This window comes from Channa argus, chromosome 9 (assembly GCF_033026475.1).
Source record: "Channa argus isolate prfri chromosome 9, Channa argus male v1.0, whole genome shotgun sequence".
Classification (NCBI taxonomy): Eukaryota; Metazoa; Chordata; class Actinopteri; order Anabantiformes; family Channidae; genus Channa; species Channa argus.
In genome coordinates, this window is record NC_090205.1 from 21,798,273 (window position 1) to 21,821,794 (window position 23,522).

General features: G+C 40.0%; 3 protein-coding genes across 6 annotated transcripts in view; all 3 read right to left on the reverse strand.

The window, feature by feature from the left end:
- ptpn4a (protein tyrosine phosphatase non-receptor type 4a) overlaps positions 1–14,599 on the reverse strand; it is a 60,429-nt gene extending 45,830 nt beyond the window's left edge. The window contains exons 1-2 of one of the 2 annotated variants that reach the window (XM_067515442.1): positions 14,073–14,599; positions 10,045–10,162 (exon numbers count right to left, since the gene is read on the reverse strand). The gene's annotated coding sequence lies outside the window, so the exon portion shown is untranslated. The remainder of the gene's footprint in view (positions 1–10,044; positions 10,163–14,072) is intronic. The other variant, XM_067515441.1, reaches the window with a different exon arrangement.
- A 3,480-nt stretch (positions 14,600–18,079) lies between these two features.
- Positions 18,080–22,248, reverse strand: tmem177 (transmembrane protein 177). Of its 3 annotated transcripts, none has more exons than XM_067516651.1 (3): positions 22,110–22,248; positions 19,621–19,864; positions 18,080–19,332 (listed from the first exon to the last, which is right to left on the reverse strand). In XM_067516651.1, the coding sequence occupies exons 2-3, from the start codon at positions 19,819–19,821 to the stop codon at positions 18,601–18,603; spliced, it is 933 nt and encodes a 310-aa protein (XP_067372752.1). In that variant the 5' UTR covers positions 19,822–19,864; positions 22,110–22,248; the 3' UTR covers positions 18,080–18,600. The 3 variants fall into 3 exon arrangements, with proteins under 3 accessions (XP_067372752.1, XP_067372751.1, XP_067372754.1); XM_067516650.1 differs by lacking the exon at positions 22,110–22,248 and adding an exon at positions 20,965–21,296; XM_067516653.1 differs by lacking the exon at positions 22,110–22,248 and adding an exon at positions 20,930–20,947.
- Positions 21,442–23,334, reverse strand: LOC137133230 (nuclear factor 7, brain-like). Its single transcript, XM_067516649.1, has one exon. The coding sequence runs from the start codon at positions 23,245–23,247 to the stop codon at positions 21,826–21,828; it is 1,422 nt and encodes a 473-aa protein (XP_067372750.1). The 5' UTR covers positions 23,248–23,334; the 3' UTR covers positions 21,442–21,825.
- Positions 23,335–23,522: the final 188 nt, after the last annotated feature.

The window sequence follows — 23,522 nt, forward strand, 5'->3', positions numbered from 1 at the left end:
TAAGTAAAACTGTGCTTGAATCATCAGATCTTCCACCAAGCTAGTGGAAAACTGTTCATTATTTGTTGTTATTATTTTTTTCCAAATAAAACAGCTCGCTACTGCCATTTAATTTTTCTTTGTTTTAGGTAGGGCCCCTTTTGTTCCTCTTCATCTCTTACCATCTCCATCAAATTTAAAGAACTTTATAATTGGTATAATTGGTAGGCTGCAGTCTTTTGGTGCAGAGATATTTGCGACTAAAAGCAACAATTATTGCTTGATTAGTGCTAGATTAGTTTGTTAGCTTCTTATTTATTCTAATTTGACAACAATGACTACCTAAAGAGCAGAGAGGACTGTCTGAGTCTCACATTAGCGCTAGCTTAAGTTGCACACTTCAGCTTTAAATCAAATCCTAAAAAACACTCCTATAGTCTAGTTTACAACTACACCCACATGCTGACACAGCTAAATGTACAAATTCATTTACAACATCTACCGCCCTAAAATACCTGAAAGTTAATAGTGTGTGTGTGTGTGTGTGTGTGTGTGTGTTTATGTGTGTGTGAGTGTGTTGTAGGGTCTGCTCCATTTGCTGATGAAAGGACGCATGATGTATAATTAAGGCTCCATGAAAAAACCTCTTCATTTGTGATCGTCACTTTTTTGATCAAAATTACTCCAACAAGTCTGCTTACAGTTTATTTTATAAGACCGAAACTTTAATGTATGATTGCCACATTGCACTTGTGTTTGGTCTACCCTGTTGCTCCTTACATCAGACTGGGTTTAAACATCACAAGGCTTTGACCCTGCAGTGATGCAGCAGTGTTTGTTGGAGGAAACACAGACATCATTTTTACACTTATTTACATGTGAAATGGTGGCTGGAAGAACTGCTCAATGCTACTCATCAGAGAAGAGACCATAACAACATCCACGTATGTATGATAAACTGCAAACTACTTAGCTGCAACACTGAAGAGCTCTACTGGAACTTAGGTGACTGAAGAAAAACAGTAAATACAAAATTGGAGTTGATGATTAAAACAGCTTGTGTGAATGTATCATATAGCTTGTATCACAAAACGTGTGTGTGTATGTGTGTGGGAAGGGTGTTAGGGGATGTCTCTGTACCACTGGTTGTATGAAGAGGTGAAGATGAGGAGATTGAGGTGGGTGGAACACATTGTGGTTGGTAAACAGGGCCAAAACAGGAAAGCGTGGGCCCACCTGACAGTCACCTCATAGATTGTATAATGTTTCCACACAGTAAAAAGTCAGGTTAGCTGTTCATGAAAAATACTGAGACAGCAATTTGTCACTGTTTTTTGCATCTTCTGAGGTATGATGGATGAGCACTTCTGTCTGGTTTAATATAGGTTTCATGCAAAGTATCAGAGTGCATTCTTATGGTATTTTTTCAAGGCAGACAGCTGATACTGTAAAAAACAAAAAGGCAAATTAACAAACCAAGAAAATCTTATATTTACATACATGATCATTTTGACTATTGTGACCCAGTGTACTTGCATGTACAAATAAATTATCAAACCATGATCTGGAATTTACTTTGGAATTACCATTTCAGTTTAACTACATTTGTCTAGACCATTAGAGGTTGATGAGGAGTTTAAGAAAAAAAATGTATGAGGTCCAGCTCAATACAATAATACTGTTTAAACCAGGAATGTTAAGAAAATGTTTTACAGCACTGGAATCAAGCATAAAAAACAAACAAACACAGATATGTATTAATTTTAAGTAGCAAAGAACGGAGAGGTTTTGTCTAGGACAGGATGCTTTTACAATCTCTTAACTAAAAACAAAACAATCCCCAATAATGTTGATAAACTGAAGAGAATTTTTGATAAATGTATCTGTTGTTCCTTGGGGTCAATCCAATGCATAAATACCATGTTATGCTAAAGCAAGAGGCCTACGTGTAGGGCCAAAACATGGAAAAGACACACACACACACACACACACACACACACACACACACACACACACACACACACACACACACACACACACACACACACACACACACACACACACACACACACACACACACACACACACACACACACACACACACACACACACACACACACACACACACACACACACACACACACACACACACACACACACACACACACACACACACACACACACACACACACACACACACACGTAAAAAGGAGGAAACTCAGACAGCTGCACGGGATGATGAGATGTCACACATCGTCAGTAAATGAGAAATGGTTCGTGTTTCTAGAGCTGGATAAACAGCAGGGCAAGAATCTATTGTTAAATATGCAGGTGGCCTGTGCTGCTGAAGACAGGAAACACAACAAACATTTTCCACTTCTCAACTGATGCTCTTGTAGCAGTTCAAACACCAACAGCAGTCACTCTTTGTCTCATTTCGGTCATTAGCTCATGTAATAGGGACATAACAAGAAGGCACATTTTGAGTCCAATATCATATTTGTAGTAAAAGACATGATGCCTAATAAAAATGATTTAGTGTGGGTATACAGTTGGAAGATAGAAATATTTTTCAAAAACCTGTCTCAGCTTTATGCAGAAAGCAGGGACACATGGAAGCTTTACACTTCAGCACCATTACCGACATGTTATCTAGCTGCAGCGCAGAGCCTTAACTCACTCGCGAATGAGAGTCATAATAAAAATAAATAAATAATTAAATAATTAAATTACAATTAAGAAACAGATTAAACCTTGTGATTTAAGTAGGATTTAGTCAAAACTGGTTATTGGCACTGAATACTTGTTTACAAAAATCTCCCCAGAGTATCGCTGGATAAGATTTTTGCAGCATGTTCACTGTTCACTGCGTGCTATAGGGCCAAGAGAAATGCACAAAGGGTTCGTGTGCCCTCTACATTAATTAATATTAAACACTGCAAATGAATTGAAATACAACACGCTGTATTTAGAAATATTTAATATCCATGTGTTCTCCACTGTGGCAACCTTTAAACTGCCTAAGGACTAAACCTGAAGAAAACTATGCAGAAACATGATTATCGCAGCTCACAGTGGGTTGCTTAGCCAGTGTTCATCAGTTGCCAAGCTGACAATTTAGAATGAGGTGATAAAATGTGCACAGATTCACAGTCCTGTAATTAATGTTTCTTAGATTAAAGTGTCTAAAAAATGTCATGTATTGTCCTCTTGGTAACAGCTTCCATGCTGAGACAGAGGCTGATAGAAACAAAGCAGACAGAGCAGCAGTGAGTCAGGCAGAGTCAGCCCCCTGCCTCACACTGAAATCAGAGAAACCACAAGAATGTAACAGCTTCTGTTATTATCTCTCCCCAGTGCCTGATAGCCTGCCCCAGAAAAAAAGCAGCAAAGCTGCCTGTTTCTCTTGAACACACACACACAGTCTTGTTCTCATGTTGTGCCTGTCCTCTCTTTCTCATCTCACACAGACAAAATCTTCTCTTCTCTCTGATTGCCCGTTTTGCTTGTTTCTTTTTGCACACACATACAGTATACACCATATACGCTGACACACATACACAGGACCCGACAGAGCAAAAATCCCAGAAATGACAATTTGCTTTCCTACTGAGAATGGCTGCAAACCAAAAGCTGTCAGACACAAAGAAACATCTATCTGTCCACAGATAAACACCGTCTGCATCAGACTGTGATTTGGTCCTGAGATTCAGCAGGGAAGGACTTACAAGGCTCCAATAAGGGTTGCTACTTACTTCAAATGTCAAATCCAAATTTCTGACCAAAATATAAATGTACAAAAAAAAAACTTTAAAAAGTGCTCTCAACATTTCTTAACACTTCTGAAGTCAACATTAGTCTATATATAGTTACTTTTACAATTAGTTTCTTTTGTTTTTTGAAAAAGATGGGTGGGGAAAAGGATCGTCCCTATCCTCAGGCTGTTAGAGTTGACAACGTTTATGACAGGCCAAGGTGTCAACAAAAGAGCACAGGGAGGTGCATAACAATGTTTTCGTATACGTATGTGTCTGTGTGTGCTGTTCAGAACCAAGCTCACGTGGGTGGACACACCCTCCTAAAAAGCACGCCCATCAGTCAGTCTTTTCCCTCTTGCTCTCCTTGCTGCATAACCTCACAGCCCCGATCTACATTCAGCACATGTTTGTTGACTAAATCAGAGGAAATTATGAAGAGACAGCCTTTACAAACAGCTTTGTGTGGATCAAGCTGGTCATGCAGTCTGGTATTAAGACCAGCAGGGATAAAAATAAAAGGATAGAAAGAACGATGGATGGAAAACAAGCGTGACAGTGGAGAAAGTGGAAGCAGTATGAAATAAAAACAGCCGTACTAATGCCCTGCTGTTTAGAGAGTGCTCTTTCTGGTCTTGTTTGACTTGGATATGGAATCCCTTTGCACTTCCTCCACAGATCTCCAAGCAAAACAAGCAGCGGATAAAACTAGGTTTTACCACGTAAACTGTTGACGTTCCAGAAATAACCCTGTCAAGTGTCACACAAAAGCACACTGCAGGTCTGAGATTGAGGGCAGGCAGCTAAAGGTTTAGAAAAATATAGGCTTAGCTTCTTTACCTCTTGTTTTTTAGTAAACAATTAAACCAAAATATAACTCTTTTCACTAATACAGTATAAATAGTTAAATATCTAAAGCTGAAAGTATATTCTACAGCCCCTAATTTTACCACTTCTCAAATACATGATGGTGAGCAATATAATCAATGACAATTCTCTAGTGGGGGGGGCTGCAAAATTAGAAGCACCATCCATTTTTGGCTCTGACCCACAGTTCTTAAGCAACCGTGTCCTCTGACCTCTTGAGGTATTTGAGGCTCTTTAAGCAGCTGTTTCAAAGGCAGACCTAAAGATCTGTAGCTGACACAGAGACACACACGCTAAGCTCAGGTTGCACATACAGCAGGTTAAAAAGGACATATGGCAAAAGGTCTACTGTACAACTCTTTGCTAAGCACATCACAATACACTGTTCAGAAAAGGCGGGTGCACAGAAGTGTGTGCACCGCTGCGTCTGTGCATCTTGAAGGAGAAAGGGATGAGAGATAATGAAGGAAAGGACAAGTCTCAACAAGCACTGGAGCAGTAAAATGTTAGGAGCCAGCTTGCATACCTGAGTAGTGTAAAGGTGGGGTAGAGGCTGCAGTAGAGGGGAGTCCTCACTATTAGAAAAATGTTATTCCTCTAATTATATAATGACATGGAGGGATGGTGGTCAGGAAGAACTGATTTGATCTTTTTTCTTCTAATTCTAATGCTAGCCTCCAGCATGACAGCAGTTTCACTACAAGAAACAGGCTCCCGTTTTAAACGCTTGATGTATATTTCCATATACTCTTGCAATACTTATAACTAGGCTACGTTCTCAGTACATCTGATGTATATATTTAACTGTGTGTAAATTTAAAAGACAAATTAATGTTGTTCCCTGAGCTATTAAAAATTGTGGACAACAAAAGCAAATATAAAAAATTTCAATTATTCAGCCATGAAACTATGGAAATTGTTTATGTAAGCAACACAAAAATGTGCATCATTAAATCAATCTTTGCATAACAGATAGGGAAAAACGTACACAACCGAATGTTCACCTATTGTTTCTCTGCCTGTTAATAAGGCACCCTTAATCCACTTTAACAAAAACACAATATATAACTATTTAGTCAGCTAAAAGTAGTAGTAGTAGATAATAATTAATTTATATAGCACCTTTTACAAAAAAAAGTAAATAAAAAATTCCCAAAGCCCTGTACAACAATGAAATCAAAAATAAAACATAACCGTACAATATAGCCTCACACATGTAACACACAGCCGGAGATCATCATAGTGAAAAGCATTCTCACGGGATCTATTACTTGGGTTCAACCGCAGTCGACAGAACAGAGTGCTGCCCGCACAAGCTAACAAACATACCATGGACATTGTACTAGAGGGCTAGTCCAGATAATGTTGGGAGCGTCTCATTCGAACATTTGCATTCTCACATGCACCCCCTCCGGACAAAGTCAGGAGAATGTCAGAGTTTCAGTGCATGCGTGAAAGGGGCTTATGTTATGATAAAAACAAACATAAAATATACATGTAAATAGAGCTAAAGGGCAAGTGAATATTAAGATGCAGACATAGTCCAATGTATCATTATTACACTAGGTAAAAGTCAAAGAATACAAGTAAAACTTTAGCTTGAAAAGTCCAGGCCTGACCAAAAACACCCAAACAACCCAGCTGACAGAGCAAACGGGGTGAGTACAAATATACAGTATGGCTTAAGAAGATCAGCCAAATATTATGGACCCATTTCATTTAACATTTTGTAGGTCATTAGAAGAATCAAACCTAACATGGATTGGCAGCCCGTGTAGGAAAGTCAATATTGCGGTGATATGATGAAATTCTCTTGTTTGGGTCAGGAGGCTTGTGGCTGCATTCTGAAACATTTAGAGGCTTTTAGTAACTTGTATGTGGTGAGCCTGAAAACAAAGCCTTACAATAATCCAATCTTTTTGTTACAAAGACATAAATCAGTGTCTCAGTATTCAGAGTGGGACAGTTCAAAATCTGATACATTCGGTTCACTAGTCACAGTACAACATGCGTGTACAGTTCATTCTCACTGAAATACAGTTGGGTGCAAAAGTTTGCAATCCTCCTATTTTTAATGATTAAAACTATTTTTTTCATCAAAATAATACTCCATGCACACATAGCCCGTACAAATATTTTGTCATCAGAAATAAAGTTCATTTTGAATTAATTTATTAGGGGGGATGCAAAATTTTGCACTGGTAGAATTTTCTTTTTTTTGTATAACTTTTTTATACAATCCTTACCCCCTTTTTAATATTTATGATTATAAAAGGAACATTTGCAGTAGCAGACTGTAACATGATTATCTTAGGTTTAGGGTTATGTTTGCATCCCTTTATATGACATTTCAATGTAATGCGAAAAAGTCTTCATTTTACTTTTTTTGCCATTTAAAAATGAGAAATGCACAATTTTGCACTCATATACGAATGTATGGAAAAAATATTTTGTGAGGTGGAAAAAAGCCTCATGCATGACTTGAAAGGTTGAAAACAGCAGATCTGGTCTGCTGTATGGAGGAGCTAAAGGTTCACTCAGTGTTACCTATGATGAGGATCGGGAAAAAAATTGGCTGATAAAAACCCTACAGAAGTGGCTTGTGTTAGCATCAATACTTCCAGATGTGGAGGATTGGAACCACCAAATCCCAAGTCCCTAGTGATGCTAGAAACATCATCTATATTCACTCATATAGCTAAAAATCATCAATGGTACTTTACACAGGACTTATATATGTAATAATATATAAATAATAAATAGATTAATGCCTTTCGGCTCGTCCCTTCAGAGGTTGCCTCAGTGGAACATGTTCCCCACATTAAGTTAGCATGAGTTTTTTTACGCCGGATGTTCCTTTTGCTGCAAACCTCCTATTTTATCTGGGCTCGGGACTGGCACCTTGTTGGCTGGGCAGGGCCACATGTGGTCTGGCGGGATTCAAACCTGCAGCCTTCTGCATCCCAACCCAATTCTCTACCACAAATAATGAATAAATACATGTTTTTTCTCTTTTGCTGGCATTTCATACTAATAAAGCCAAACATACAATATACCATCAACCTACTGATGCCAATCAGTACCCAAATACAGTTCTTTTTGACCACCTGTCCAGTCACCCGTACCACCCTAACCCCCCTTTTATTCTGACGGCCATCCGTGCATTTATCCATCTCATACCCAGTGTTTACCAATGATCTTTTGTTGTCTTAATGTTGCAGTCTCTTAATCCAACCTCTGCACAGCTAGCTGGGTCTATCTCACAGCCCCTGAATAATAATCTAGCAAGCTTTATCTCCTGGCTGTGTTGGCATAATCAAGCCCTGCATTTTTCCGAAACTGGGTTAGAACACACAAGTGTCTTATAATAGGGCTGATACAGGATGATGAATTACAAAGGAAATCTAGAATAACTGTTTATGTTGCCAAGGCCTTCATGCTTGTGGGCTACTGGAGTAAAAAGTCACTCAATGTTTCTTAATGAATCAGAGCATTTTATACATGAAAAATTGACAACGTAACATATGCTTCGGTGAATAAATACACATTTTTAATCTATAATCCCCTAAGAAGGGATTAGTTTCATACTTTGCTGTATGCTGTATAGCACCCTGCTTTATTTCCTAAGTCTTCAAATTGGCTTGTTTCCGTTGTATGGTCCTCAGAGAGAGACCTTTGATAGGAGCTGCATTCTAGCTACCTTTACTTTACTTCTCCGAGTGGGACAGAAAGAAGACTGCCCCCATCAAAATCTGGACTGGACTAACCTCAAAAGGCATATTCTAAACCTATAGGGACAGATAGATAGATTTTTAGAGCTCTCCCTATTTTTTTTTACCACTAATTCGAAGGTTACGACTAGCTACCACAAACATAATCAAACATAATAAGTAATACTTGAGGGCAGCACAGTTGTTAGTACTGCTCCCTCAGAGCTCGAAGTTCCCAAGATCTTATCTACCTGCCGGATGTGACTGTTCTTTGTGGCATGTTCTCGCCATGCTTGTGCAGTTGTCTAACTGTCTGTCTGTGGCAGCCTAGCAACCTGTCCACCTTGCCCAAATGGCAGCTGCAACTCTCTCCAGGACCCTTGTGGCACTTAACAGGAGGAGGGGATAAGTTAAGATGCAGTATAGTTACACATTCACACATAGCAATGTCAGAGATAGAGAGTTTTAGATGACTGACAATTCCAAAAACTGTATTTATTTATTTTTTAAATGGGCCTTTTGTCTCTTTAAGCCCCCTATTACCCCAAGTTCAATCTGTTCTGACTGGCCAGCATGGGGAAGGCTGCTACTGGGCCCAACAGAGCAGCAAGCATTGGAGGTAATACATCAGGGATCGGTGCAATTGTGTACTTCGTGGGTGTGTAAACCCAAAACTGAGCTGAGTTTACTGACTGACGACTTTCCTACTTCGGACTGTGTGGGAACATTCATAGGGTCCAGTGAAAGTCTACGGAAGCTTGACAGAGATCTAAAATTTAGTATTTGTGTGATTTTTTTTTCTACATACATTCAGCTCATGTCTCAGAACTTTGATGTTCTTTAATATGGACATCAATATCACAACAAAAATACAAAAAGCATTTTGTAATATGACCTCTGTGAATATTTTTTTACCATTTTAACTGTTAAAGTAAAAACTTGTGGAATTTTTGAAGAACAAATAATAGTCCTCAACCTGCTACTGGTGTCACATTATATTCTGTGACCTATGCTTAGCTTTTCTACTTGTTAGGACAGTTAGCTTCTCACATAATTGTTATTAAAAAAATTTGTGGTATTAAGTCAATTATAAGAAAATAGATGCTTAGATATTTACTCTTAGTTTTAAAAAAAAAAACTACTTAAACTTGGCTAGACAATGAAATGAAACGTGACAAATACGCCAACATACAATATAGTCATTGCTTGCAACTGCTCAACACTAACATGCAACTTTTAATATGACTTTTACTTGCTTTCCATTTTGGAGCTCTAGGTCTGTCAGTACACCTTCATCTTGGCATTATTTGGCTGTAGTATCTTGCACAGAATAAACACAGCTGTGTTTGGGGCTTAGGAGATATTTTTTGCTAAAGAGCTCTGCCATTTCTGCCACACCAAAAGATTACTAACTGCCTTTCTGGGGGCTATTTGGCTGGATATTTTCTAAAACAACTGTCAGTTAGACGGACAGACGTGTAGTCATAGTAATCTGATATTGTTACCAGCCAGTACAATGTTGGGTTAGGGTTATTTTTTAGGGATATCTGTAATGTTCCCTAACTATTTTGACTTTTTTTTAAATGTCTTATCGCTAACAATGACCTCTTATACATTGTGACAAACGAAAGATGTATAACATAAAAACAGAAACTGGACACAAGTAAATTGGCATCAGCTGGGTCTGAATGCACCCACTGTCTATCAATGACTAAACCTAGAACACTTCTTACCTGCAAACAGGAGTGTGAGCTTTCCAGAGGATTATAATGGAATGGCTGGTCCTTCTGGGTAAACATGAACAGGCTGCCACCAAGAGTTTGCATAGGTCACAGGGAACTTGGTTTGACTCTAATAAAGAGGAGGATCTTATGAGGGATCTTGAATGAATACCACACAATTTGAATTATGCACAAGTCTAAGTCTTAATAACTATCTGTGAATGTCAATAATGAATCAAATGAAAGCACTACATTAACAGCAAATATGTAAGCAAATGTACGGATGCAAAAAGAATCATGCAAGTCTCTAGTTACAGAAGTGAAACTTCACTAATACTATGAAGTTCTTTCATAGCACGTCTGGCAATGATTCCGCGCTTAGTAATGGAAGATAAGCAAATGCTGGCATCTTTGAAGGCTGATAATGTATCTTGCCTGCAGCACCCAGACAGCAGTCTTCTTACCAACACTGTCAGTTAACACCAATCCTAAGCTGTCAGCACTACTGAGCACCATGCTGGGTAGTTGAGATGATCCAGACATAAGGTGTCAAACAAAGAGGGAGAGAAGGAAGAGTAGAACACTCAAAGTGGCACAAAGCAGGACAGAAAGGAAGAAAGGAAGAAAAGCCGCAAAGACAGTTGGTGACTGGCTGGAGCTCAGGGTGCATGAAATGACATCCTCCCGGGCCGGCACAATCATGAGAACAACATAAAAACACAGTATTTTACAACCTAGAAGGCCTAAGAAAATGCCATTGGGTTTATGGGTTTCAAAACGTATTAAACACAATTTGTGAGACAGTCTTCAAGCACATGTTGTTCCCCACATTTTCTAAGGTTCTAAGCTCTTAGCACATCCCAAAGCGTATGCACACCTCTCAGCTTTTCAAACTGACAAAAATAATGGCTGACCTTTGACCACTCTGCTCTGCAGAGCAGTTTATGATGTTTAACCAGGAGGACACCATCTTTATGCATTTTCTCTACTGGCACCAGACAAAATGACAATACATCTAAAAATGGCAACTGCTTGTAAGAGGGTAGGGATGTCAAAATGGACATAAATATGCTGATGCTGATGAAACAGTATAATGCTTGCGACCGCCATCCAAAGCTTTGCCCTGGGAGTTAACACTAATATTTAAAATGGTTTCCTGTTTGATGCTTTCTTAAGTTCCAAGTAAAAAGACAGAACAAAATCAAGTGACAAATAAGTAAGAAAAGTTCAACTTTTTACTGCCGTTGTTGTTAATGCCAATCCTTGCTAGAAGCAATACAGACCAACAATCTTTTAAATTGTTGAGCATGTATTACAAGCCAGCAAGGTCTGCTCCATGAATGGTTAATAGTAAAAGAATAATAGAAGGGTAAACTACAATTTGTCGCTACACCATTTCCACAGTTAATTATCTTCTCTGTGCTGTTTATTTCTATTAGCTTCTCTCTTTTCCTAGCTTTTCAACACAAACTGATGCACACACATATGCTGTAAACCATAGGGGTGACATTTTCAGGTGTACTGCTTAAATCAGGGCCATTGCCACAGGCAATTTAAACTTCACCAACTGAGTCTGACCAATTTTTCAACTTTGGACAGAGCAAAAGCAGAGAAATTTAAAGTTCAAACCAGGATTCTCTTGAGAACACAACTTAGGAGTTTATAATTTGACCACAAATAAAAATGCCTTTAAAACATAGTGTATTTTCTCATTTAGAGAGATGGGACTCCCTTTTTAAAGACTGCGGCTTTTACAAAATAGTGACCTGACTAGCCATTTTTAGTGTATTATAGGTTTTCTGAATGATTCCGTTGATTTAAACAGTGATGGGGGCTATTGGGGCAGGCTGGAATGTAAGATTTAAGTGTTTTAAAGAACACATAGTTTAATAACCAGGAACTTTGGAGATACAAGAAAGTGAACAGAAACCAAAAACTGGGTCAGATGAAAAATGTTTAAAAAGATGAAACTACTTTATCTTTATTCTATGCTTTATCCTCAAACAAATTTAAAGTAACGAGGAGAAACTTAAACTAGCACTGACATGGGTCTGGGAATCAGTTTTAGCTTTTCTCTGATTGGTTCAAAGGATGAGCCGCGTTCAAAATGCTTTCAGAAGTGAATATCTCTGCATTGCTGCCAGTGACATTCAGTGAGTTTGTTTCACAAGAAGCTTCCACTACACCTCTCCATAGTAAGATTATTATAAGTATTAAAATGTTGCCTGTTTAATAACCTTTTAAGAGTTTATCTTATTGTAAATTTCTTCACAATTGCATATAATTTTATAATTACTTTTATTGCTCTCTGCTACCTATTTTTGACAGCAATACTGGCATCAGTGAGCTTTAAAGCTACGTAATATTTACAAGGCTAGCAACTGTACAACATAATGAGCCTGAAACAAGGTCTTTTCTACAAGTCTAATCTGACGGATAATAATCCTTGCTACCAGAGTATTAATATATAATATTTTGGCAATCAAGAGCCTCCAATGGTGTCCCAAATAAAAATGTACAACAGGTTAGGTCTAACTAATTCCCAAAATAAGTAGTTCAGCCTCAGACAGGGATTCCCAGATGTATTCAGGTGAAGACCAGCCAAAAACATTAGGTCAAATATATTTTAGGAGACCCATGTGTTAAGGTTTTTGTTCATATGAATACCTTGAGAAAATTGATTTCTCCGTGGCTAATTTCAGAGAAAAAAGTAAAATCTGCAAGAGATGTACACACGGTTGGTGATAATATTGTGGCGGGGGCATCTCCAGGTGCCCTTTTCAGGGACCCCCAGCCACACTTTTGCGGCTGCTAATTTTGACAATCACTTGGAAAACTGAAGTGGACTTCATTCACAATTCCTTCCTGCCCCTGAGCTTAAACAACGAGAGACAACCGAGGCGGGAGGGATGGAGGCTACACAAACAGGACAGGGCAGGGTCCATATGATTTCAGCAGCGGCAGCAGACCGGCAAGCAGCAGGCAGCAGAGGAACCGACTGCGACCCAAAAGATGTGGCACGGATCGTGCATTACGTCATCGAAAAAAAAAGGAGGACGCCTCATCAGAGTAGACCCCCACATCCATTACTTAACACCACATAGTTAACAGCTCTCCGCCAGCAAACACGAGTCCATTTCTATCATTACTTCGCAGAAATACATGAGCAATTAAAAATGCACGGTCACAATAAGCAGCTTATGCACAAACACACACACACACAAACATAGGCTCTCTCGTGTGACATTTCTAGAATATGACACGTACGTGAGAGCAGCTGCAGCAGAAACGGGGTTCGTCCTGTCGTTTTGCATTAAACCCCACATATCGTTTATCTGAAAGACGTTTGTTGGGGATGTTCATCAACCGCTTAAACTAACGTTATATGATTAGATGAACACATTAGCTCTATAAAGCCTGCGCCGAGACCCAGCAACGAAAATAGCTCGGTAATCACTAGCGATGTCTGTTTGACTACACATGATAAAGTAATGACATATTAAGAAGCCACATTCGAATCAAAACTGACGCCGCACTGCTTCCATTGAACGCCCGCCGGACCGTGTCATTAAAGGTCTTATTGTACAACGCTATAATGAATAAGCTATTAAAGGCCTATTTAACTGAATTATATATGTCGTCACAGGGAACAAAGTTTTAATAATTCAATCATTCTTTAAACGGATAGCAACGCTGCGCACTCTGAATTAGTGTTAGCTACTCTTTCGCTGCTACGTAAAGTATGCTGCGAGATATTGAATGGGCTATAAAACAGCTAGCTAACGACCAAAGCTACACAACCACTGGCTATTGGAAAATGTACATTATGGCTGTTTCTTTTTGTGAGCTCTCAGTGAAATGGGCACAAGTGCGATTAGAAAACAGGCCCCTGAGAGCAGCGGTAAGGCAGTGTTATTTCCCAATATTTGCCATTCAAGCTGCGCGGAATGCAACTCGAATACAAGTGACAGCGCTAAGCTAGCTAGCAGAAGTCAGTTGGCTGTAAAAACTGGTGGCCTGTGAATGAGTGTCTTTCTTACCGTCATAAACTGCTCCAGGGGCGTCCAGTTTTTAAGGAATATAATGTTTGCCGTGTAAGAAAATGGTTTGGGTAGGGGCAATAGAGCCCGAACATCCAAGATCAGTTCACCCACTGCCGATGAAACCCGTGCATCATGATTATCACAGTCTACATCAGTACTCGAAGTCCGGCGCTGCTTCACACACATCCACCCAGCAGAGCGGGGCCTCCTCCGGGCTCGACCATGCGACTGGCTCGGCGACGACGGATAATCCACAAAACAGGAGCCCCCACAGTAACCATTGGCTAGACACGGCGACTAGCAGTCATTTCAGATAGAGAGAATGTGAAATATAATCCCACGCATGCGCAACAAATAAACGCTATGTGGTCGGCAAAACTGTTTCTGGTAAAAGACAAATGAGACATCAAATCATAAAATAGGCAAATATTGCGAGTCGGACCAACATGAGCCTGTCTGTTGTCAGTGTTCCCTGCTCTGACCTGAAGCCGCTTTGCCTGTCTGCTTTGCAGCACAGCGGTGATCAGTGCAGCGACGTAATGGCGCAGACCGGGCGCACAGGGGCGGGGCCACGGAGCGGAAGGCGCGCTGTTCGTTTTTGAGGGCAGTCGTGGATTAGTACGGCAACGTATTGCTGTGAGCATGAGAAAACATTTTAACTTCGTATCTCGTTATAACCACATACATTTTCTCGTTAAAAAGAGAAACAATCCTAGTTAAAATGCGAAAAGTAGTTTGTTATTTACGAAGAAAGGTTCTCGTTTCAACGAGAAAACGAGGTACTTTGGTAGTTCAAACGAAAACATTTTCTCGTTATAACTAGATGCGGAGTAACGACGTTCCTCATGGAGGCAGCAATACGTTGCCGTTGTTTAGAGTGCTCAAGAAACAAGGTGAGGGCATCCCACAGGTACTAGGTGGTAATAGTGGATCCAGGAGGAGATGGATATTTCCCCACTGTGGGACAATAAAGTTTATCTCCCTCCTGGCCACTTTAACCACCCCACGCGCAACTCTATTAACCCCCAAATGTTTAGTCATGTTAGTGGTGTTTTCAGTGGTGATGATGAGTACAATGGGAATTTTATGCATTTGAAATTAAATATGCAACACAATAATGTGTAAGTGTAAAGGACTGAATACACTTTAGAGTTACTCTGTTTCAAAGACTTATATATGCCTTAAATGTATTTGAACACAATGATGATACTATCAAAAACAAAATCCCTAACTACATACAACAGTGGAAGATGCTTTATTTTAGCTGGAATGTTTTTTAAACTTGAATTTCATTAAAGAAAAGCAGTCAGAAGTTAAGAATGAATGTGTGACTTTAAAACCAGATGCAGTTTGCTTTGCCTGGCCACGCAAATTAAAGGAATCTGTAGACTTGTCATTCAATGGCTTTATAAAAGAGTGAAGCAAATTGTGAGTGGTGATGTGAGCTGTACTGACCTCAAGTGGCTCAAACAAAAACTAACTCACATCGAAACAAACAATGGGCTATTGTACAGTAAGCTCTGTAGAGCATACAATGAAGTAAGCAGATGAGGCGAAGTAGTGAGAGCAACACAATAAGCCCACTGTTGTTGTTATGCATATCTAAGAAGGTACTTTGTGATCAGGGAAATAATGGAGTAGACCTAAAAATCCAAAGCTTTTTCTTCTTGACAGGATCATTCCTTTTTTTCCTCCTTTATTCGATTTCATGAACTGATGATAAGGGTCTATTTTTGAAAGCATAATAATATTTAGTCTATGTATTTAGGAAAAGCTCTCCTTGTGAGGGGTGCAAGGTATCAAAGTCCAACTAAAACACATGTAGCATCTTTATTTTAAGGGCAAGAGCATTGAGATGACACTTGCTTTTCTGACTGTGAACACTACCATTCTGCTGTCTGCATGTTTAATGTGTGCCTTCTAGTTTTGATCCCATCTGCCTGATAGAAAAAAGACACAGCATGAAGTAACATTTGTAACTGCATGTCTATATGTGAAACACTATTAATTCCATGCTTCTTTCTTCTTCTTTTTCTTTGGGCTTTTCCCTTTCAGGGGTCGCCACAGTGAATCATGTGCCTCCATCTAACCCTGTCCTCTGCATCCTCTTCTCTCACACCAACTAACTTCATGTCCTCTCTCACTACATCCATAAATCTCCTCTTTGTTCTTCCTCTAGACCTCCTGTCTGGCACCTCCAACCTCAGCATCCTTCTACCGATATATTCACAATTTCTTCTCTGAACATGTCCAAACCACCTTAATCTGGCCTCTCTGACTTTATCTCCAAAACATCTAACATGAGCTGTCCCTCTGATGTCCTCATTCCCGATCCTGTCCATCCTCGTCCCTCCCAAAGAGAACCTCAACATATTAAGCTCTGCTACTTCCAGCTCTGTCTCCTGTCTTTTCTTCAGTGCCACTGTCTCTAAGCCAAACACCATCTCTGGTCTCACCACCATCTTGAACACCTATCCTTTCATTCTCACTGATGCTCTTGTATCACACAACACACCTGACCACTTTTCTCACAAATTCTCACCTCTGCCCTTAACCGAGCTTCCACTACTCTTTCCCACAACTTCATTGTATCAGCTTTATTCCTCTGTAGTTCTGAGCTCTGCTCATCTCCCTTGTTCTTAAAAATTGGCACCAGTACACTTCTCTTCCAGTCCTCTGGCATCCTCTCACTGTCCAAGATCTTGTTAAACAAACTAGTCAGAAACTCTACTGCCACCTCTCCTAGACACTTCCATACCTCCACAGGTATGTCATCAGGACCAACTGCCTTTCCACTCTTCATCCTCTTCAACGTCCTCCTCACTTCACTCTTACTAATCTTTACTTCCTGCTCCACACCAGTCACTTCTTTCTACTCTTTTGTTCCCTTTCATTTTCCTCATTCATCAACTCTTCGAAGTTCTCTTTCCATCTTCCCATCACACTCCTGGCACCTGTCAATACATTTCCACCCTTTTTTTTAATCACACCAACCTGCTGCACATCCTTCCTATCTCTATCTCTTTGTCTGGCCAACCTGTACAAATCCACCTCTCCCTCTTTAGTGTCCAACCTAACATACAAGTCCTCATATGCTCTTTGTTTGGCTTTGTTTGTTTCACCTTACACTGCTCCTCCTCTTTCTCTGTATACACTCCTGAACTTCCTTGTTCCACCACCAAGTCTCCTTGTCCGCTTTCCTCTTTCCAGATGACACACCGAGTACCCTCCTTCCTGTCTCCCTGATCACATTAGTTGTAGTTGTCAGTCATCTGGAAGCACTTCCTGATCACCCAGAGTCTGTCTCAGCTCCTCCCTGAAAACTACACAGCATTCTTCCTTTTCAACGTCCACCACTTCCTCTGCTCTGTCTTTGTCCTCTTCATCTTCCTCACCACCAGAGTCATTTTACACACGACCATCCTGTGTTGTCTGGCTACACTCTGCAACCAATACAGTCACTGATCTCTTTCAAATTACAACGTCTACACAAGATGTGAGAGCTTCTACCTCCTCTCTTACATGTCACCCTGTGTTCCTGCCTCTTCTGGAAGAAAGTGTTCACTACAGCCATTTCCATCCTCTTTGCAAAGTTTACCACCATCTGTCCTTCTGTGCTCCTGTCCTGAAGACCAAAGCTGCCAATCACATTCTCATCACCTCACTCCAGAATTTCTCCTTCTCTTCTGACTCACATCCTACCTGTGGGCCAAACCACTAACAACATTGAACATCATGCCTTCAATTTCCAGCTTCAGACTCATCAATCTATTTGATACTGTTTTCACCTCTACAACGTTCCTCACAAACTCCTCTTTCAGGATAACTCCTGCTCCATTTCTCTTCCTATCTGACCCATGGTAGAACAACTTGAATCCTGCACCTAAGCTTCTAGCCTTGCTACCTTTCCACCTGGTCTCCTGGACACACAGTATATCCACCTTTCTTCTCTTCTTTATTTAGATCAATCCACAGGGTACAAGATTGGAAATGTAATTAAAACATGGACTTGGCATTAACTTTATTATGCAGACAGGCAACCTAAGGGAACAATAAGCTGTTTAATAATATTATCACTGAACAAATTAGTTAGGGTCGTGCAAATGATGGGTGGGTATTCAGTGTGTTACTCTCTTTAAAGGTTGTTTGAGATCTGACCTGAGAGGCATAAAAGAATATTGCAGTTCATTATAACTATGTTAAAACAGCAATTAGAGGTTTCTCGTGTTAAGACAAATAGATGCAGAGCACAGGAAAAAGACAGCTTTTATATAGCTATATTGGGAATATACTACATTATATATATGCAATATGCCATATTTATAATTGCGTCTTTGGAGATTAAAAAACACATGCAGCTGCTTCGTGGGATGTCTAAATGCTCTGATATTCCCATACACATAAAAACAATAAATAAATCATAAATTACAGTGCAATACAGTAGTTTATTACAACAGTTGGTCACATCACCCTATGTGAAATCACTTTCAGCACTCAATACCACACCCCACCCCTCTGTTTCTGTTCAGGCTTTCTCCTCTTTCAGCAGAGCCAAGATCCCATCCCTCCTTAATGTGTATGGTGTGTGTTTCAACTGAAGAAGGTGAGCAGGAAACAAGTTTCCGTTGGGAGCATACATCTCCTCTCCCTTCCGGCCCATCAGAGAGCGCAAAGTCCTGTTTCTTGACAGAATCTTATCATAAAACTCTACCCCTCCTTTGGCATAATCGATGGACACTCCAGCCGCAGATCGGTCTGAGCTATAATCAATCCACTGGTTAACAGCATCTGAGGTGAGGAAGTAGGACACAGCACAGAGGCCCAGGGCCACAACATTCACCGCTCCACGAAGAAGTGCTGGTCCAGTGTGTAGCCCAAGCACCTGCTTCAGGACCACACTGTAAACCCAAACCCCACCCAGGCAGACTGGGGCAACAGCAGCGCTCATGACAGGTCCCCCAGATTGCAAGCGAGCCACTTCTCGTGCTATGGCAAACTTCTGAGCCTCAGGAGAAAACACCAGTGCATCCTTTAGAGCAGAGCCAGTATCACTATTCCAGTCAACCGCTTTTCCGTTGATCAAAACTGTGCGGTTGGTGATTCCACTTGAGTCATCAACTGTGCTGTTAAAATTAGCTGGGATGCCAATTTGCCCCCCAGCCGGGAGCCATGGAACCCCAGCCCCAATTGGATGGAACCCAAAAGAGGCAAAAGCAGAGAAATTTTTTGGTGAGCTGATACCATAGTCCTTCAACACCTACAAATAATAACAAAAATTGTTTTTAAAAATTACATATTATTCAATCTTTTCTCTAACTGCACACTGTGATCATCTAATTTATTGTACTCTAAGAATTATACATTTTGTGTTTTGTGAATGATTCAGTGGTTGTCAATAAAGTTAATTTCTCGAAATAATGCTCTTTGATACTTTTATGTCATCTGTAAATAATTGTAGAAATGCAATAAACAAAAAAAGCTGTTCAATGTGAGATGAGAGAAAAGAGAGAAAATAAAGCTTATTTAGAACTTCTACATACATTACCTGCTGGAAAATATCTTGCAGCTTCTCAGACAGTGTGGCTGGCTCTCCTTTGTACCAGGCCTGATAGAGCTGACGGTAAGAAATATCAGGGAATACATGGTAGGACATGTTGGCTGCAAAGAGCCCACCACAGCTTGCAATGAGCAATGGAGTCCGGTACTTCTGAAGAAGCACTGAGTACTTGAGGACCCGAGATGCCATGTTGCGTTTTCTTGGTCTTGCTCCAGATTTCAGTAGGTGGCATCTATGTAAAAGGGGATACAATGTTCATGAGTATAACAAGCATGCATGTTATAGATATATGTCAAAGAATTCCTCACCCCCAAAGAGGTTAAATGCCTTTCTCAAAACTAATTTAGCAGGGACTTGAATCTTGGTTGTCATGCTGAAGGAATACTCCGTTTAACGACTACAACTCTGTAGTATCGTCTTCATATTCAATAAACTTCAGGTAACATCTGTACAATAGAGTCCATGGTCATCATGTCTTCAAGGTTAACAAAAACAAACAGTGACATTGAATGTCATATTACTATAACTAACAGGTGAAACTAGCAACATTAATGTATTATGTTACTGTACATTATACCTTGCAATAAGTGAGCAATAAAAACTAATATAAAAATATATGGGGGTAACTTTATGTGTTGTTTTAAAGAATAGTTAACACATCTCTTTTGTTGGTCTGGAAGCCTAACTTAAAGTTTCACAGACTCATTGAATTGACCAGTTATATTTTCTTCCTGTTTGGGTTTAAAGTTCAAATAAGCTACGCATCAACTGTCCTTAGTCCAAGACAAACACACCGAGTGGGAATATCTATGTTGAGGTGACAGTTTATCCATCATTTCAAAATTTATTTCATTGCAAGAATTTGAGTCAGCTTAGCAGTAACCCTAATAGTACTTTAAATTCCTCTCAAGCTATACTTGAGCTATACTCTCGTTCTAAGTACAGGTTCTAAAATTTACTTCGTGTACAAGATCAAATTTGTAAAGTAACAAGTAACTAAAGCTGTCAAATGAACGTTGTTGGCGTAGGTAGGAGCACAATACTCCCTCTGAAATGTAGTGAGGTTGAAATAAAAAATACACACTTAATGGCCTTGAAACACTTTAAACACTAAATATCCTTAACGTTAACGTACTTCAGTGCGGAGACGAAGTTTTCATTTCTTTTAAGTTAGCTAACGTTACACCGTAACACAACACACAAGACATTAAGCGAACAACATTAAGCTAACGAACGAAAAACCGCGTTATCTCATTGAATCGATGAAATAATGAAGAATAGAAAGATATGCATTTACTGTCTTTATAGCCAACAGACATTTCATACACTCACAAGTTCTCCACATGTTTCCAAGGACAGCCGCTTTAGCGTACCACGACAGATGCTTTGCCCGTAAAGTGTTTTTCCTGGTGTTGCACGACTGTTTTACGACAGTTTAAACGGCAACTAGTAAAAAGTGCTTTTCTTTGCATGCGTTTGCTCGGGTGGGCTGAGTTCACTTAAATTTGGGTAAAAAAGTCCTTCGTACTATAGAAATAAATCCTAATAAAACATCACAAGTTGGTGAACACCAACAATAAATATAACATGTAGGTTAAAAATCATCAAAAGTAGGCTTCGTGGTTATGTGATTTTTATTTTTGTTTAAATTGTATGTGATAGAGTGATTAATAGTTGTAAGTAATCATACAATGATTTATAGAATAGCAGATTTCCTCTCACTGAGTACCTAGTTTGCAAAAACGTCCTGCTTTTTAGGTGATGATGTACTTCAATGTCCATTTATCCATCAATTCAAAACGAGGCATATAGCGATGAAGTTGTTTTAATAAGGCAACCATGGCTCAACAGTACATAGATTCAAAATGCTCAAGAAACTGAACTAAATATTTCAACTGCAAATAAAAAAAAGCATACTCTTGACTATTCAAAACCTCATCAATTTAATTCAAAAACTTATACAAAACACAAAAGAATATATTAATATTGTATACTTATTGTATAGTTGTATCATATCGTGTAGTTTATATTTTTATATTTATATGTGATCTAGATCTTAGGCTCCACTGTTAGAACTACCTGTTAGCACCATGGATCCGAGAGAAACTCAATTTCAGTTCCCTGTATGTATGTACTGTACATGTGGAAGAACTGACAATAAAGTTTGACTTGACTTAATAACCATCTATCTTTTTAGATAATTATTTTTTTCATCTTGGTATTGCCCAAAAGTGGTGTCATTGCTACAAAAAGTTTCATTGGTAATATGGTCAGTGGGTGGCTATGCCATGTGTTAAAGTATGGAAACAGTGTGTCAGTGAACGTGTGTGTGAATGTATGTATAACTGTGTAAGTCTCTAGATCAGAGAAGGACAGTCTTCCTCTGTTCAAGTCCAGGTGTACTCTGACTCTCTGGGGTCTGTCCTTCAGTGGGAGGACACATGCTGGGCGTGATGGGCAGAATGCTGTGAATTTACCATTACAGAACCTCACGATCCATAACCCAGATTGTAGGTCCCCCATCCTTTGGGCATCCGATGCTAGCACGCCAAGTGCCCATACGTTACTGTCTCCAACCTCTACATCCCAGCTGTGACTTCCTGAGCTGAATCCCTCAAAGCCCAGGACACTGCGGTGCTGCTCCATTCTCTCCGGGGTTGCAGCAAAGGACTGTTTCGGTCCACATGTCAGACTGGTCAAACTTTTAGATGGGTATATGTGTAGATGAGCAGTATTGGGGTCCAGAATGACAGGTGTGTATGACACAATCTCCTTCATTTTGCACCAGACGCTGAAACTCATATTTCCTAGATATTTGGCTACATTGATCAGGGCTCCTGCGACCGGCTTTGGGTGATCAGGCAGGGGGCGCTGAGCTTCTTCTGTTAAAACACTGGCTTTGAATAGGAAAGACGCGTCGTCATACGTCAGCCCTGTTTCTATGGTTTTTATGGTACTTTCCAGTGCGCTTATTTCCCTTGTCAAACCTGCTATCTTGTCCTTCATAAGATTTCTTTTATGAGTCTCTTCTTCCTTCAGCGCTGCAATCCGGAGCCTTTCCTCAATTTGCAAGAACTGCCGAAGCATCTCAAACTCCTCTCTTATCTTCTCCTCCGTGTCCTGAGCTTGATTTTTAATATCTTCGTCTGTTTTCTCCCAGTTAACTTTCATTTCACGGAAGAGTTTCACTTTCTCCCGCAAAGGACCCAGATATGGCAGAAGAACATTTCTTTGAAGCTCCGCAGCTTCGGCCAAGGGTGTGAAACGGTGGTCCCTGTGGTCATTTGAATCTCTACACACAACACAAATAGGTGCCCGGTGGTCCTGGCAGTACAGCTGGTATTTCTCGACGTGCAGGCGGCAGAAATGTCCCGATTCTACCTCTAGAGAGAAAACTTCGCACAGGTCCTTGAGCACTAAATTGCGTGGAGGGTTGCTATTTGAAGACACTGTCCTGCAAATGGGACATTCCCGCACTCTTTTCGTTTTCCACCACTGCAGCACACAGATGTTACAGAAGCTGTGGCTACAAGCGAGCAGAACAGGGTCCCTAAAGATATCCTGACAAACCGGACAGCAGAGGTGCTTTCTTGGTGCCGACCAGCTGTAAGCCATCTTTGTTCTTCCACGATTCTTTTTCTGGACTTGATCTTCTCGAAGACCAACTTAACAGCGGCCTTTTCCTGTCTGAAAGAGTGGAAGTCCACATCCTCTCAGGACCAACGTAACAGCGCCCTCTTCCTTTCTGAGGGTGTAAGTTACACCTACAGCCTTACAAAGTGGAGTGGGACTTGATGATGTCTTTCAGAAAATAAAAATCAATGGCATTATTCACCTTAGCTCTTTTATGCAGCGTTTGCCCTTCTTCTGTAAGTTTGGTAGACATAATG

Bases quoted from the DNA above. Each gene is read 5' to 3' on its own strand.
- tmem177 (XM_067516651.1), bottom strand. From the start codon at position 19,821: ATGGCATCTCGGGTCCTCAAGTACTCAGTGCTTCTTCAGAAGTACCGG. The intron at 19,333-19,620 runs GTAATGTATGTA...TATTATTTGTAG, and splicing joins TGCAAGATATTTTCCAGCAG to GTGTTGAAGGACTATGGTAT.
- LOC137133230 (XM_067516649.1), bottom strand. From the start codon at position 23,247: ATGGCTTACAGCTGGTCGGCACCAAGAAAGCACCTCTGCTGTCCGGTT.